Here is a 17,549-nt window from a genome sequence, read left to right on the forward strand (position 1 = left end):
GGATTTGATTATTTTTATCCAAATACTCCAACAAGTTCACAATTTGTCTAACATTGTTCTTCATATATCTTCCATTTATAAATCCAGACTGATCCACATGAATAATCTGTTTCATTACTTGCATTAGTCTATTGGCTAATATTTTTGCAAAAATCTTATAATCCGTATTCAATAAAGATATTGGTCTATAATTTTTGGGCTGGGTCGTGTCTTGGTCCTCCTTCGGTATAAGTGAAATAAATGCACACCTCCAAGATGGTGGTATTTGTCCCCCCATTAAAATGTCGAATAAATCTTGTCCTGAAACTTCCTTTTTTTTCTTCATTCTAAAAACTCTATAATAAGCCCTATGAGATTCAACAATCAATTAGTAAGCAACAGCCTAATCAAGGAACTACCAGGGAGAAAATAATAACCTCACCAATATTGACAGGTCAAGCTACTATATATAAATAGAGAGCAAGTCCCAATGCCTTCTAGCACTGAAGATGTTACCTAGTCAGGTAATAAAAGGTGTGTAAATAATTAATCTTGGAGAACACCAAGAACTTCACAATGGATTAAGTTTCATGTATATCCCATATTTTATCATTAAATGTTTTCATTTGTCCAAAGACTAAGGTAACATTTTGCCCAGATTATGGCTACTATGTTTCCGGGCTGAAAGAAGATATTTGGATGCTGCCAGTGGCATCTAATGTGCTTTGTCTCCATAAGCACCTTGGAAGATCTCAAATGAAGCCCTTACCAAAGCTCTCCCTCACTCTCCCCCTCAGGGCCTGTTTTGTCTGAAAGCCAGTATTTCAAAGTACTTTAAAATGAGTGGACTTCCTATCCCCACAATTAATGTCATTGGGTTCCTATAAAGAGGCCCGGGGAACACTCTAGTTCTTGGTCAGATCTTTCGCTATTTCTGTAATACATTATTACACATCTGCTTTGGGTTTCATGTGAGACAAATTAAATCTTATATTTTAACATCTATTTTGTTATGATTATTAAATTAGAGGCTTCATGATTGGGAGATAATTAATCATGGAGTTGAAATTTAGGGCCAAACTGAACTCATTTTCTCTGTATGTAGGGGAGAAATGACATTTTGTAGTTGAGTTCATTCTTTGAAAGTGGAAAGCAATGTTCGAAAAGGCTGAGAAAATTGGATTGAGGTCCTATAAAAGACAATTACTAAATGAGATTGACCAATACCTGGCTCAGTATAGGGCAAAGCCCCCAATTTTTTGGATCAGTGAACAAACGTGGAACAATGACAACATTGAAATGGAATTTTGTCACACCCTGAGGCTCCCTCTTCCATAGGACATTCTCTTCTATCCCTCATATTTTTGCTCTTTTTTTTTTTGAAAGATGGACACCCTTTCAAAAGCAATGCTGAATTTTAACTGCATATCTGTTTTATTTTCTTTGAAAGCTTTTGGGTCCCAAAAGAATACTTGGAAGTAAAGAAGAATGCCAAAGATACGCACTTTGCAATGCAGCATATTAACTTTTCATTTTTTAAAATAAAACTTAATAATAATAATAATAATAATAATAATAATAATAATAATAATAATAATAATAATAATAATAATAAAGTTGGAAGGGACCTTGGAGGTCATTGAGTCCAACCCCATGCTCAGGCAGGAAACCCTACACCATTGCGGACAAACGGCTGTCCAGTCTCTTCTTAAAAACTTCCAGTGTTGGAGCATTCACCACTTCTGGAGGCAGATTATTCCACTGGTTAATTGTTCTAACTGTCAGGAAGTTTCTCCTTAGTTCTAGGTCGCTTCTCTCCTTGATCAGTTTCCATCCGTTGCTTCTTGTCCTGCCTTCAGGCGCCTTGGAGAATAGCTTGACTCCCTCTTCTTTGTGACAGCCCCTGAGATATTGGAACACTGCTATCATGTCCCCCCTCGTCCTTCTCTTCGTTAAACTAGACATATCCAATTCCAGCAACTGTTCGTTATATGTTTTAGCTTCCAGTCCCCTAATCATCTTTGTTGCTCTTCTCTGTACTCTTTCTAGAGTCTCAACATCCTTTTTTACATCGTGGTGACCAAAACTGAATGCAGTATTCCAAGGCATTGTAAAGTGATATTAACACTTCATGTGATCTTGATTCTATCCCTCTGTTAATGCAGCCCAGCACTGTGTTGGCTTTTTTGGCAGCTGCAGCACACTGCTGGCTCATATTTAAGTGATTGTCCATTAGGACTCCGAGATCCCTCTCACAGTTACTACTATTGAGCAAGGTACCCCCTATACTATACCTGTACATTTGGTTTTTCTTGCCTAAATGTAGAACCTTACTTTTTTCACCATTGAATTTCATTTTGTACCATTTATTGTATATCTCTATACCCTTCTATCTTTCATCTTATTCAATTATTTATACTTTTTTACTGTGTGGTCTTCCTACATTTCAAGTTGTAGTCTTCCACATATGCCTTAGGATACAAATTATTCTTTGAATCTGTGTTTTTCAATCTTAGCAACTTTAAGATTTGTGGTTTTCAATTATCAGAATTCTTTAGATACTTGTTTATAACAGGAGTGGGGGTATAGTAAAATTTCAGACTAGGCATGATCAGGGTGGCATTTCCTTCTCTAGGGGTATATTTTCTGTTTTGCTACATCCTTGCTCATGAGGCTATTAAATTCTCACTAAAGAGAATCAAACTTTTCTAGATACCAGTGAAGAGTACTGCTTCACTACAGACGTTTAACTCATTCAGAAAATAAACAACAAGAACAAAAATAACCAGGGGCAGTTCGGTCTGCAGAATTCTTTGGAGTGAACCTCTCACCTGTAGCTGGCCACCTACTGAGAGGTATTGGGATGGTGCAAGTTTGAAGGCCAGCTGGCATGTATGCAAAAATGTTAAGGGGGAAGAAGAGAGGTTGATTGCATATGTTATGGGAATAGCTTCAGACAAGCTTCATTAGTCTTAATGAAGAATAAGATTATTCAGGGTAATCCTACATAATCTTATACCTTAATTAAGTGAGGTGGTTTTAATTATAGCTTCCAAACCAAGAAAGGGGGTAGGAATTGAAATAGTTCCTATTGCAATTTTGCCCATTTTTCTGCCAGAAATGGTGTTCAAAATGACTAACAGCAGTTAAATATGCATCGGAAAAGATAAATTTAATTCACAGCAAACTATAAATGTGTTAGTTAAAGACTAAATAGCACCCAACCAGTAAAAGCTTATTTCATAAATAAACCAATTTAAATGCCAAAGTTAAAGAAAATTGTCTTTGCAAGAAAAAAGTTGCCACAGAGAATACTCATCTGGCCTTCATTAGCCGAAAGATACAGAGATAGTGTATCCCAAAAAACCTCTTATTTTTTCATATTCCCTGTGATTAGGGAGGATAAAAAGGGGGGCCTCGCTCAAGGCCAAGTTCATTTGGGGGAATGTGAGCCTTCTGGTTGCAAATTATTTAGGACTTTGTATATAACATCACTTCCATTGTGCTCAGAAATGCACCAAAAACATCAAAGCTCCTTAGATTAAGAAATCAGCTGTTCCCTGGAAAGGAATCTGTTCTGTTGTCTGGCCTCAACTGAATTATCTTAGGTTTCCAAATTCTTGTGAAGGCAGCCCTATGTAAATGTGTTACATTAGTCAAATGGAATACAGTTGAGGCATACATCATCACGTCCAATATGATATACTTCCCAAAAGGGCAGACCATTTTTAATTGTGCCATCAATCTTGGATGGAAACTAACCAAAGAGAGAAGCAACCTAGAACTAAGGAGAAATTTCCTGACAGTTAGAACAATTAATCAGTGGAACAACCTGCCTCCAGAAGTTGTGAATGCTCCAACACTGGAAGTTTTTAAGAAGAGACTGGACAGCCATTTGTCTGAAATGGTATAGGGTTTCCTGTCTGAGCAGGGGGTTGAATTAGATGACCTCCAAGGTCCCTTCCAACTTTATTGTTGTTGTTATTATTGTTATTATTATTATTGTTGTTGTTGTTATTATTATTTCATCAAGTAATTGGCTGAACCTGAGCCATAAATACCCACTCAAGATTATGTAAAGTACAAGACAGCTGGTGTCTGAAGGCCCTTCCAGCTTAAGGAGAAACTGTCTGGGATGGTATAGGTCCTCCTGCTTGAGCAGGGGGCTGGACTAGAAGACCTCCAAGGTCCCAGCTCTATTCTATTCTAAACTTCCTCCATTTGTGCCATACTTTCACCAAAGGGAAAGAAAAGCAAAAAGAGCAGGTAACATTTTAGCTATTAATGTTCTGTATGAGGTGACAAAAAGTGGCAAATGTTAAGAAGTGCCTTGAATAAAATTCTGCAGTCTTCATGTTGTCCTAAGAGGCCAGATTACTTTCATTGACTGGTAATTCATCTCTGGTTTGGCTAAATCAGAGGAGGACAGTGTTTAAGAGGTCTTGAGCTACTGTGACCTTGAAGAGAATAGAATAGTATAGAAAGTGGAAAGAGGGGCACATAACTAAGTCAGAATATCAACAAATAGCCCGAGCCTGCAAAGATGAAGTGAGGAAAGCTAAGGCTCAAAATGAACTAAGGCTTGCGACCAAAGTCAAAAATAACAAAAAAAGCTTCTTTCAACATGTAAAAAGTGAAGGAAATGATTGGTCCATTAGTGGGGGAAAGTGGCAAGAAGGTGACAAACAACAGGGAGAAAGCAGAACTATTTAACTCGTTTTTTGCATCTGTCTTTACACAAAGGGAAAAAACAGACCAACCTACCAAAAATAGTGCCATAAAAAACAATAGAAACGCAAGTTAAGATAGGCAAGAAAACGGTAAGTGAGCACCTGTCCAGTCTAGATGAGTTCAAATCACCAGGACCAGATGGATTACACCCCAGGGTTCTCAAGGAACTGGCAGATGTGATCTCAGAACCACTGAACTATATTTTTCAAAGATCCTGGAGCACTGGGGAACTACCGGAGGACTGGAAAAGAGCTGATGTAGTTCCCATCTTCAAAAAAGGGGAAAAAAATGGACCCAGGAAATTACAGACCTATCAGCCTGACCTCAATACCTGGGAAGATTCTGGAAAAAATAATCAAACAACAAATCAACGAACACCTAGAGGCAAACAAAGTCATTACTAAAAGCCAACATGGGTTTGTCAAAAACATATCATGCCAGACAAATCTTATTGCATTCTTTAACCAAGTGACAAAATTAGTGGATCAGAGGAATGCTGTGGATATAATTTACTTGGACTTCAGTAAGGCATTTGATAAAGTAGATCACAACCTACTACTTGATAAGATAGAAAAATGTGGGTTAGACAGCATCACCACCAGATGGATCCGTAGCTGGCTGACCGGCCGTACGCAGCGTGTGGTCCTCAATGGAACCGCATCTACATGGAGGGAAGTGTGTAATGGGGTACCCCAGGATTCTGTTCTGGGCCCAGTGCTCTTCAACATCTTCATCAACGATTTGGACGAGGGGATATGGACTTTATTGTGGAATTACCAGACAGTGGGGAAAATATGTTAATTTGGGTTGTATTGGACTTATTCTCTAAACAAGTACATTTTATCCCACGCCAGAAAATCCCCACCGCCACTGGTTATTCGTACAGCTCATTGACTACATGGAGCCCCACAACGGATTATATTCGATAGGGGGATGCTATTCACTTTGGAGTTTTGGAAGACCCAACAACGTTTTCACAGCTGTGGGAACGGAGTCTTATCAGTCTCATTCCCACAGCGGACTTAACACCTGGGGATTGGCCTGTTTGAACTGACCGGATGAACTATTGGGGTGGGGTTTGCTTTTTGCTCCTTTAACCTGTTGATTTGAGCGGGAAACCCTCATATCTTGCCTTCTATGCCTGTTATCAACTTCTCCTAATAAAAGTTCCTTTTGGGATGATTCCATTCCAAGAGTTCTGCTTTCTTGGGATGAGGTTTTGAAGCGGGTCCTTACAGGTGCTAATATATTCAAAGCGAGTAATATATGCTGTTACTGTAATATGCTGCCCAGTAGTAAGACTGAATACAAGCCAAACTAAATGCTTTGGATTGCAAGACCTGAAAACTTAACAACAGTACAGTGTGTGCTACCTCCAAAGAGTGTAGCATTTGTACCAAAGAAAATTGGTTTGTTGTGGTTGTTGTAGAAACAAGCAATGGAGGATGACATCAAACATTTAAATGATTACCGTACCTAAAATCAGGCAAAGAGGAAATGATAATTGATGTGTTCAAGGAAACTTTTTTGATTGTGACAGCATCAAGGGCAGCATGCAAAAATCAAAACAGTTAAAACAGTGAATGAAAAATTGGAAAGATAAAAGGTTTGCACGGTCAAAAGAAATAAAAAGCAGTGGCTTCATACTGCATCCACCAGGAATGGAACAGTAAGACTAATAATTTGCAGCTCAAGAATAGACACTAGCAAAAAATAACATAAAAACAAAAACTTGAAAAACTGGAAGCAACTTCAGATGCAGCTTATGCAAAGAAAATATAAAGCTGTTAAACCACTCAGTAAGTAGATGTAGCAAAGTTGTCCTTATAAAATAAATGTGTGGCAGAAATAATATACTGGAATGTATCTAAAATATATGAATTTGACAGTATGTGAAAGTATAGGTATGCTGACAACATTGATAAAATGACTCAGAATGATCATGCAAAAATGTTATGAGACTTCCAAATTCAATTATACTGCAATACATCAGACATTACAGTAGCTGAAAAAATATGTTGCTTATAGATTGATAATACCAAGTGGCAGTAGGGTATCTCAAAAGGAACTGAAAAGATTGAAAAATATTGGGGCTTAACCATAGAATAAACTGGCAAAAGTTTTTCCATAGTTACTGAAGTATTAGAAGTTACAACAATAAAATTATCAAAACATCTGAAAAAAGTAGTATTCAATCTTGCAAATTCAGCTTTCAAAAATACTTTGCTTGAAACCATATTACAATAATACTTGTGTCATTCTCAGACTTTTAGATACTGCTTGAATTGATCCTAAACCATCAGCATTTGCTGAGCATTCTTCAAAAGAAGATAAATAATATAACTAAATCTGAAAGTGTGAAGCCTTTATTATATACAGGATGTTTTAAAATATTTTGACTCTTCTTTTAGAAGTAGGCTTATTATTTGTCCTAAATCACTTTCTTGCTTTTGTTTCTCTGCCATTTTTCTAAATAAATTGCGGGTACCATTGCTTCTGTGAAGTCATTGGTTCATATATATCTCTATCATATAGTTGACCATGGGTTGTTTTTTCCTCTTATACCCCCAAGATATTTATTTCTGATTAATTCTTCCTTCTTCTGTCCTTTTGTAGAGAAAATCATTAATGGGCAAGACTATGAAGTTATGATGCAGATAGACACTGAAGTAATGGACACCAGGATCCTGCACATCAAAAGCTCATCCATCCCACCTTACCTTCGAGAACAGCAGAGGAACCACACAACTTCCTTTTATCATTCTCCTCCAACCGTTCCAGAGGCAGCTCCTGCTGTCAGAACAATCACTGAATCACCCCAGTAGGCTCTCAGAATGAGGCTTTCATACTTGCTGGGAGATAGGTGACCCATGTGGGTTTGCCATGGCAATTTCAGGGGCAGTATCCTGTATTAGACAATAGCTTGAGGTTTCTGGATTTCAGGATTCTGCTTTTAGACCTAGCCAAAAATTAATTTCTCGCCCACTCTGTCTAGATTATCTGCCATCTTTGTAAGGCAATATTTATGGGCCTAAGAACTTCACTTTGTTAAAAGAAATGCTAAAATTGCAATGGGTAAAATAATGTTATTGATGGAAGTTTGGCTTCTGTGGGGTTAATTAATTCCTGGGATTAGGGATGGGCACTAAATGTCTTTGCTTTCCATTACCTTCTTAGAAATAAATATCAATTTCTTGGCAGTTTCTGAAGAAGAAATGTAGGGGCCACATATGGAATACAGGTTGTCTGTCACTAATTATTTATATTTGTTTTATTTTTAATTTCAGTTTGTCTGTAGAGTTTATACTTTGCATTCTTTACTCAATCTTATTCTGGGTTTTCATTCCTGCTTCATTTTACCAGGAGGAGGAAAATAAGGAACTACAGATTCTTGTTCACCAAATTAGAGCTTAAGCCATTCTTTGCTACACTCTGTATTTTCAGTACTTTTTTATTATTTTATTCAGTCTCTAGACAAAGTACTATATCCTACACTGGCTTTTCCCGGTACTTTATTATACAACAAATGCCCAGTCCAGCTGTTTTGCATTTGTTACATAAGATACAGATGTTTTGTTGATACCACCCTTTAATTATGTGCAAATTTGTAAAGTATTGTTACTGGGAAAATCTTTCTAGTGCTATTATAGAAATTAAAATTCTGTCAGAGTGTATCTGAACCAGTTTCAAGGGCACCTATTGACCGAGACTTGCAAAATTACTAATGAAAAGCTTTGTTTTGACCACTACACTCCTATTACTTTGGGCTAAATATTAAGTGAATGTACTGGAATCGGGGCAAGTGACGCTTATTTATTGGCCCAGGTTGTAGAAGAGAGCCAAAGGCCAGATATTCTAGAGAGAAGCTATGTTCATGTGTGCACATCTTCATGCGCTTCCTGCATGAATTTGCTTATTAGAATAATTTATGTCCTCTGGTTTGGCAACAGGGAAGGATCAAAAAGAGTGTGTTCAAGTGGAAAGGCCCCAATTCATATTGAGAGCGCTAGATCAATGAAAACAGGTTCTCTGCCTTTTCCACTCCACTTCTTCCATTGACATAGTTTATGCCCACATTGGGCATATAGGATACCCACATTGGGATGTACTTTGAGATTTTTATTTGGAATAAGGGAGGATGTGTTGCCTGACGCATAGATATTTGCAGGTGATGCAAACTAGAGCATAATACTGCATAAACTAAGGTATTTATTTCTTATCAAATATCTGAGCCTTCTTTAGATGTAAATACCCTCAGGACAGATTTCATAGTAAAGGTAAGACTAGTGAGGAGGAAGGAGCACTTGGCTAAGCATTTGTGAAGTGGACAAATAAGCTCTGAATGTAAAAGGCTTCTTCAAATAAGTGAAGAACGTATGAGTCACGGGCAAAACTTTGTGTGCCTCTCAGCAAAGAAAACCTCCATTGGCTAACTTCCATTGCATAGGCATCGTCTGCTTTTCTTCCCTTCTGCATGTGTGTGACCTTGTTTGATCTTCAAAATTCCACTTTCATATCTTGCAATCCTACTTTATTAAAGATTATCACAACTTCCACAAAAAACTACTTCAGGCATTGAACGGGTATTAATGCAAATGTATGAGCAGTGTACACATATGAGCAATATAATGACGGATGAAAGTGCAAGAGATGAACAGCGATAGAGTCTTCCCTGAAAAGGAGTGGGCAAAATTCTGTGTTGTGGGTTCGTTCATTGATATGTTAACTTCTGTGGATAACAGATTGCATAGGAGTTGTAATATTACATGTGTATACTTTAACCTGAAAATCTATCAGCTTTATTTATTTTCTGTGCTGTTATTTACACACATCAACTACTGGATATAAGTAAGGTAAAGTCAATGATATGTAAATTTGAATATATATATATATTTGAAGTCTTTCTTCAAAAGCATCAAGAGTGACTGGACAAAACCTAACAAAATTAAAGATAACAACCCACTATAAACCAGTAGCAAAATAATTGAACAGCATAAAACTAAAATCCTTACAGAACAAAAAAAGAAACTGGCAGCACAATTAGGTCCAAGTCAACTTCACCCCATATTTTCCACCTGCTCTGCCACATTTCTTGTTTGTGTTGTGTACAGTAGGCTTCTCACATGGCAAGAATCCTTTTTTATTAGTTATTCTGTAGAGCGCTATGAACATTGATATACAAAACATCGGAAGCACGATGCATAACCCTGCCTTGACAATAGCATGAAATTACTTGTTAAAAATTAATTTCTGTCACAAGAAGTTGCAGTGTATATGGAGCTAAGGATCTCAGAATTGTTTTCTCTTGAGGGACAAAACAATTCTATTTTTTTAGAGAAAATTTGTCTGGCTCTTACTGGAAATTGAGTAATGTTTTGTAAACATTATTTGATTAAAGAAGGCGTTGTTCACTTGGATGCTGATGTTCCTTTGTGCCACAATCAGGAGAAAGCTTTTCCCTGTTAAATGTTCCCTATAGACATCCATATTATGTGCAATTTGATGCTGTAGAAATAAACAAAAAGATGTTTGAGTGTGCACTTTTTAAAAAACAGTAGGGAACAGATCAGCAGTTTACTAGAAGTTTTCTTTGGTATCTTGAACATAAATCTTGGTAGTTATCCTGGTTTTCAGATTAATCTGACCCAAGATCATTAAAAAATTGCCAGATGAGAAGCATTTTTAGTTCAGCTAATTTTTTTCTGCATCTTATATGTTAGTGTTATAATAAAAAGCTTTTGCAGTCAAACTACGTTATAGGTCCATGAAGCTAATTGCCAACCAAAATCTAGCAGTGGTCTTGAATATCAAAGTATCCCAGATCTAATTTTGCTAAATATATAATCTTGACTACAGTCCTTATAAGTATCTACTGGTGGAAAAATGTACCTTATGAAAAGAAGAATCACTAGGGTGGGGGAAAGAGAATTCAAGACTTTGAGTCAGTCAGAACTATGCTTGTCTTTATTTTTTCTCTGCCTTAAGTATCCTTTCCTGTTTGAAAAACTCTTTCCCTTCTTGAGGGCCCTTGTTCATCTCTAGTCTGGCCAACTGTGGAAATCAGTTTTGAGCTGTTCTCCTGCCAGCCTCAGCATTTCTTCAATATTGCCTGTCCAAAATTGGCCGACTGCCTTTGGCTGAGTAAATGTCCAGTGTTGCTTTTTTATTGCTGTGCTGGAAATACAATTCTTTGCAGAACACTTTATTAAAAACAAACAGCCTTCCTCTTCTGAGAAAGTATATGGACAACACTTTCACAAAAACCTAAGATGTCTTGGGTGTTTTCTTTAAAGACTGTAACATCTTTAAGCAATGTTAAAATAATATCTTGCACATTAGGTTGGATCTGTGCTTTGAGTAATGATGTAAAGTAGGTTTAGTTAATTTAAGAGACACTGAATTCAATGGCCTACTCTTAACAATTTTTTTAAGTTTGTACTTAATGTGCTTTTTTGGTTTATCTGTTTGTTTTGGTAATTAAATTATTTCCTTGTTTCAATATTGTGCTTATTTCTTTGAAACATCTGAATAAGAAATCGTTTTTGTTATCTGTAATTACTGTTGGAAGAGCAATTGCATTGTCTTTTGTTTTTGGTCTTTAAACAAGATACCTGGAATCGAAATTATCCTACTACTGGGACATCACATTCAAGAATTACTACTCTATGTTTAGATTCTCTTCCAAAAAATAAATAAAATATACATGTAGAGCTGTGGTATTTGTTTTTATATCTGCATGCCATTGAATTCACCTGTTACAGGATACTGTAATACTGCCTAGAGCAGTAAGGAAGGCAGTTTAATGGAACATTGGCAGGATTACGAGTAAACAACATAACTAAGAAATAAATGGGAGTTAGTGTGCTCAGATAACTTTGTGAAAGTGTTAAAAATATAAAACTCGGGACTGAGGATCATTCCCTATTACAAACTGGGAAATCATTTCAACTTCACTCTCGCAGGCCCCTTCTTCCCTAATAAGAAGTATGTATTATAGACTGCCCCAATCTCTCAAAGTCTCCCTCATCTCTTGGCTAAAGAGTTCTTAGTCCATCTACCAACTACCCCTCCTTGTTCCTCCTTTTTTCCTTTCCTGTCCTCCAAGCACTATCCTCAGTTTTGCAGAATATAGAAGATAATGATTGAAGGCACCCCTCTTTGGGGAGATTACTGCTTTTCTCAATTGAGCAAAGAGCTTCAACACTGATGCTTTAGGATTACTCAGCAAATCAGAAATTGCCTTCCTAACAACCCTGGGGTAGAATGTTCAAAGCACAAGCATATTTTTCACCTGCAGCAGCCGCCAAAAAAGCTAATACAATCCTGGGTTATATAAATAGAAGCATAGAATCAAGATCACGTGAAGTATTTATAAAACCCTAGTAAGACCACACCTGGAATACTGCAACCAATTTTGGTCACCATATCACAAAAAAAGATGTTGAGAGTTTGGAAAAAAAATCAGACAAGAGCAACTAAGATGATCCAAGGCCTGGGAGACTAAAACATACTAAGAACGGCTGCAGGACTTGGGTTTGGCTAGACTAAAGAAAAGAAGAAATAGGGGAGACATGATAGCAGTATCCCAGACTTAAGGGGCTGCCACAAAGAAGAGGGGGGTCACGTTATTCACCAAAGCACCAGAGGGCAGGACAAGAAACAATGGTTGGAAACTGATCAGAGAGAGAGGCAACCTGGAATTAAGGAGAAACTTTCTGACAGTGAGGACAATTAACCAGTGGAATAGCTTGCCTTCAGAAATCGTGGCACTCCATCACTGGAGATTTTTAAAAATAGGCTAAATACTGTAGTCACTTGTCTGAGATGGTATAGATCCTGCTTGAGCAGGGGGCTGGACTAGAAGACCTCCAAGGTCCCTTCCAGTTCTATTCTATTTGATTGTGTGGATGTTGCATTTTATAGTCTATTATTCATGCCTTTCAATAGATACTAGAGTGCCATCCCAAAATATGAAATAAAATCACTCTGAAACCCAAACAGAGCATTGGTTATGGGTAGGGTGATTGACCCTGCTTGATCCCATTGCAGCTGAAGGAGACCATAGCTGGGGCTCATACAGATTTACATCCCACAGTAGAATTTCTCCTCGTCTCAATGGCTTCATCAGCATTGGAGGGAATGTGCTGCCAGCTCAGAGGAAGGTGCAATTCTTTCACTTAGACTAGAGGACAGCCACCCTTCATTGCCAAGTGCTAAAACAATAACCAGGCAGAAGAAGGAATCAAAAGAGATGTTGCATCACAGACCAGGAAACCAAGGCAGACAGAGCTTATTGCATTCTTTGACCAAGTGACAAAATTAGTGGATCAGAAGAATGCTGTGGATATAATTTACTTGGACTTCAGTAAGGCATTTGATAAAGTAGATCACAACCTACTACTTGACAAGATAGAAAAATGTGGGGTAGACAGCACCACCACCAGATGGATCTGTAGCTGGCTGACCGGCTGTACTCAGCATGTGGTCCTCAATGGAACCGCATCTACATGGAGGGAAGTGTGTAATGGGGTGCCCCGGGGCTCTGTTCTGGGCCCAGTGCTCTTCAACATCTTCATCAACGATTTGGACGAGGGGATAGATGGGGAAATCATCAAATTTGCAGACGACACCAAGCTGGCAGGAATAGCCAACACTCCAGAAGACAGGCTTAGGATACAGGAGGATCTGGACAGACTTGAACATTGGGCGCTATCTAACAAAATGAAATTCAATGGTGAAAAAAGGTTCTATATTTAGGCAAGAAAAACCAAATGTACAGGTATAGTATAGGGGATACCTTGCTCAATAACTGTGAGAGGGACCTCGGAGTCCTAGTGGGCAATCACTTAAATATGAGCCAGCAGTGTGCTGCAGCTGCCAAAAAGGCCAACACAGTGCTAGGCTGCATTAACAGAGGGATAGAATCAAGATCACGTGAAGTATTAATACCACTTTACAATGCCTTGGTAAGGCCACACTTGGAATACTGCATCCAGTTTTGGTCACCACAATGTAAAAAAGATGTTGAGACTCTAGAAAGAGTACAGAGAAGAGCAACAAAGATGATTAGGGGACTGGAGGCTAAAGCATATAAGGAAAGGCTGCTGGAATTGGTTATGTCTAGTTTAATGAAGAGAAGGACGAGGAGGGACATGATAGCAGTGTTCCAATGTCTCAGGGGCTGCCACAAAGAAGAGGGAGTTAAGCTATTTTCCAAGGCGCCAGAAGGCAGGACAAGAAGCAACGGATGGAAACTAAGCAAGGAGAGAAGCAACCTAGAACTAAGGAGAAACTTCCTGACAGAACAATTAACCAGTGGAACAACCTGCCTCCAGAAGCATTGAATGCTCAAACACTGGAAGTTTTTAAGAAGAAGAGAATGGACAGTCATTTGTCTGAAATGGTATAGGGTTTCCTGCCTGAGCAGGGGGTTGGACTAGATGACCTCCAAGGTCCCTTCCAACTTTACTACTACTACTACTACTACTACTACTACTACTACTACTATCACTACTACTACTACTACTACTACTATTATAAAATAGCTGAAATTGTCAATAATTGTCACTTGTGTGTGTGTGTGTGTGTGTGTGTGTGTGTATCCAAATTCACAGTCACATTCTCCTATCCCTACTATCTATAGGTTTATTTAATATAATAAAAGCACATTTCAGAGGCATGTCATGATTTGCAACTCCCCTTTTGTGTCTGAATTTATTCAGGGAAAGACACTGTTCTTGCCAAATGTAAAGATACCTTTAAATGTATGCTTCCCCCAAGCAAATTCCCTGGATACATTTGCTGTTTTCCAGGATGCTTGTGGTAATCTTTCAATAATGTAAAAGCCAAGTATTAGCAAAGGTGAGAGGAAACAATTTCAACAAATGATATATTTTTAATGACAAAAGCTGTAATTGTGGGAGTACTTACGTAGACATAAGTTCAGTTGACCAAGAGATGATTGAGGTTATCCTTGGTGAAAGCACCTTACCAAGAATGGATTGTATCTTGAAAATGTCATCATTAGGAAGGAATTTTGCAGGAAGACTTCATCAATTTCCATTTGTCCACTCTTCCATACTCACTAGGCACCACTTAAGGTTTTGGGGGAAGATGCTACATGTAGCAGATGAACAATCCTTTAATTGATTGATTGATTGATTGATTGATTTCATACTTGGATAAACAGCATTTGCTTCATTCCCAATCTTTAACATCCCCACCCAAGCCTCTAAAATACTCTTTTACACATTCCCTCATTTTAGTTTCATCCTAGACAATTTCGTCACTTTTATTTTTAATACCATTCACTCTGTTGACAATGGTTTGTTTAATCCATTTCATCCATTTCCAAACCAATTCCTTTGTTCCTATCAAAATCACTCTACGTTGTTGATTCTTTTAATTTAATCATTTTTAACTTTCATCTGTCTTCTGCAGCTTTTTCTTTCTATACGTATTTCAAATAGCTTTTTCTCATCCTCATTTTTTGCAGCAACCATGCTGTGAAATGTGCTTTTCCTCATCCAGAGCATTTTTGTCTGCGTTTCTTCTATCCAATGACTCATTGGAAATAAATTATGCAAAGAGCCTCAGGATTCTGTCCATTTGCCTTATCTGTCAACAGGATAACACTCCGAAAATGGAACTGACCCATACCGAGCTAAGTATGATACTAAGTAAGCACTCATTCAGTTGTTTACGCTTGCTTTTCTCCCATATGCATTTTCCTCCAAGATCCATTCTTGATGCTACCAAACGTTGCCTGTTTAACATTAAACAACTCTTACCATTATGTCCTTGCTTTGCTCAATTAATTTTTCATCACAAACAATTGACTCATCTCTGTGTTAAACAATTAGAAGCAGAAGATTTCCTGCTAGTTCAGTTTTTTGCCAACTCCTGGGTGTTGAATCCAGCCACTACACCAGCACTGAGGCAAGGGAGTGCGGGGGCTAAAGGATCTGCATCTATCATCTAGGACAGGCTTCTATGGATTAAGCTGCCTGCCATGGCAGATGGGGGTTGGCACTATCCAGCTATGGATAGTTTTTCCTGTATTCCAGGTAAACAACCTTCAGAAAGGGGATTAACTTTGCAGATTCAAATCTTTCTCTCCCCCCCCCTTTGCAATTATCATCTGCAGATCAGAGCACCCCGAGTAGTGGAGGCATAGTTATGAACCCTTCTGTCCTCAGCCAAAGGAACAGCACATCTTTCTCTCTGCCTGCAAATGATGAAGGTTACAGTATTACAGCTCCTGGAGCCTCCCAAATACCACAGAATTGCAGTCTGAACTATAAAGTGAATGTAAAAAAACCACAGCAGTTTAGGCAGAAACCCTATAAAGTCATGTAGGAGCTGATAAGAAGAAAAGAGAAGCATGGAGTAACAGCAGAAATGTGAACAGGACATTAGTTTATTGAGTTTCAACACTGATATTTTATTATAAAATGTTAACTTTGGAGGGGTTTCTCATCCAAACCAAATTTTCTATTACAATAAGAAAAGGCAAAAGACCTGTGGTTTTCCCCTTTGGGGTGTCTGCACTTGGCAGAGTTAATGAAGACAGAGGTCCCATTGTTTCAGGGTAGGCAATATATTCAATATAAAAAGTTACTGTATACCCAAAATAAAAGGGTTGATTTGGTATATGGACTGTTCTACAGTCCAATTTTATTTTTAAAAAACTTTTTTAAAACCCACACATTTACTCTGATTTATAGAATTAAAAACAAGCATGTTTATATAAAAAAGGTGCTGTGGCCCACTAAAATCACTCCCTTGTGTCCTTAATAAGCAAAAATGACATTGTAAGTAACCTGGTGGCCATTGTCCCAAGCATAAAGGAGCCGATCCTTGGGATTGTAGTCTATCTGAGTGGTGTAGGAATACTCATTTTCAAAGAGCAGGCGGGGGATGATCTGGGTATTGGTGTGTGTGTCGAATGCATATGAAATATTAGCATTTCTCTTGTTGTAGCTGTCAACAGCATAGAGGACACCACAGATGACAAAGGAGTTGCCATAGAAGTTCTTGCGCAGACCCGTCTGCCAAGTGGTCTCCTTACGGGTGCTCAGATCCATGGCATTGAGTTTGCTGAGGACAATCACCTCTTGGTTGAAGCTATCATAATTAATGGCAGGATAAATGATCCATAGGCCATTTTCATCCACAGCAAAATCTACATCTGAATGGCCGCGCCAACGCCAAGGGGTCTCCTCCTCATAGGCTACATCATGCAACATGGCCCAGGCAGCCACATAGCGCTGCTTTAGGTCATACTTAATGAGGTTGCGGGTGAAGGCTCGGTTGTAGTAGAGAGAACCATTAAAGACAGCATGGCCTGTTCCCATCCAACTGTAGGGCAACTTGTACGAGTTACTCCATCGGCCTAGGAAACAGATGGTATAATAATTTTAAAAGCACACTTGATCCTAATCCTACTTGCACATATGTTTCCTGGGAAGATTCCAACAGACACATTCTACCCTCTGCTTAGTGGCAGCTGTTCAGGATTTCAGGAAGATGTCAAAGATTAAATCTGGAGATTTACTCATGTGTTACTGAACTCCTAATCTGAGACATACTAACTAGATGTGAAATTTATTTTCCCCCATTTTTTTCTGTAGATTTTATCATTTCTTTTTTCTGACAAAGAGTAAAGAATTAAATTGGGAGACTAAGATGGACCATTTCTGGCTTTTTTGCCTTCATCAGTTAGCCATACCCTTTATGGGATTCGAACCTGGAAAGTTATACATACTAGGCAGTGATTTAGCCACTAAGCCACAGGTTCTCTTCCCCTCTTTGCCAGCAGAGTCAAGGGAGTAATTATA

General features: G+C 38.2%; 2 protein-coding genes across 3 annotated transcripts in view; one reads left to right on the forward strand and one right to left on the reverse strand.

Moving 5' to 3' along the window:
• The window catches only part of ATF6 (activating transcription factor 6), a 142,271-nt gene extending 130,843 nt beyond the window's left edge, over window positions 1-11,428 (forward strand). Inside the window, exon 16 of one of the 2 annotated variants that reach the window (XM_015832010.1) lies at window positions 7,327-11,427. In XM_015832010.1, the coding sequence (XP_015687496.1) occupies window positions 7,327-7,535 (209 nt within the window). In that variant the 3' untranslated portion in view covers window positions 7,536-11,427. Of the gene's footprint in view, window positions 1-7,326 lie in introns of both variants that reach the window. The other variant, XM_015832011.1, reaches the window with a different exon arrangement.
• Window positions 11,429-16,117: 4,689 nt separating this feature from the next.
• Window positions 16,118-17,549, reverse strand: part of OLFML2B (olfactomedin like 2B) — a 56,633-nt gene continuing 55,201 nt past the window's right edge. The window contains exon 8 of the mRNA XM_015832013.2: window positions 16,118-17,104. Within this exon, the coding sequence (XP_015687499.2) occupies window positions 16,503-17,104 (602 nt within the window). The 3' untranslated portion in view covers window positions 16,118-16,502. The remainder of the gene's footprint in view (window positions 17,105-17,549) is intronic.

The sequence above is a fragment of the Protobothrops mucrosquamatus genome, unplaced genomic scaffold (genome assembly GCF_001527695.2).
Source record: "Protobothrops mucrosquamatus isolate PMUCROS unplaced genomic scaffold, P.Mucros_1.0 scaffold_294, whole genome shotgun sequence".
Taxonomy (NCBI): domain Eukaryota; kingdom Metazoa; phylum Chordata; class Lepidosauria; order Squamata; family Viperidae; genus Protobothrops; species Protobothrops mucrosquamatus.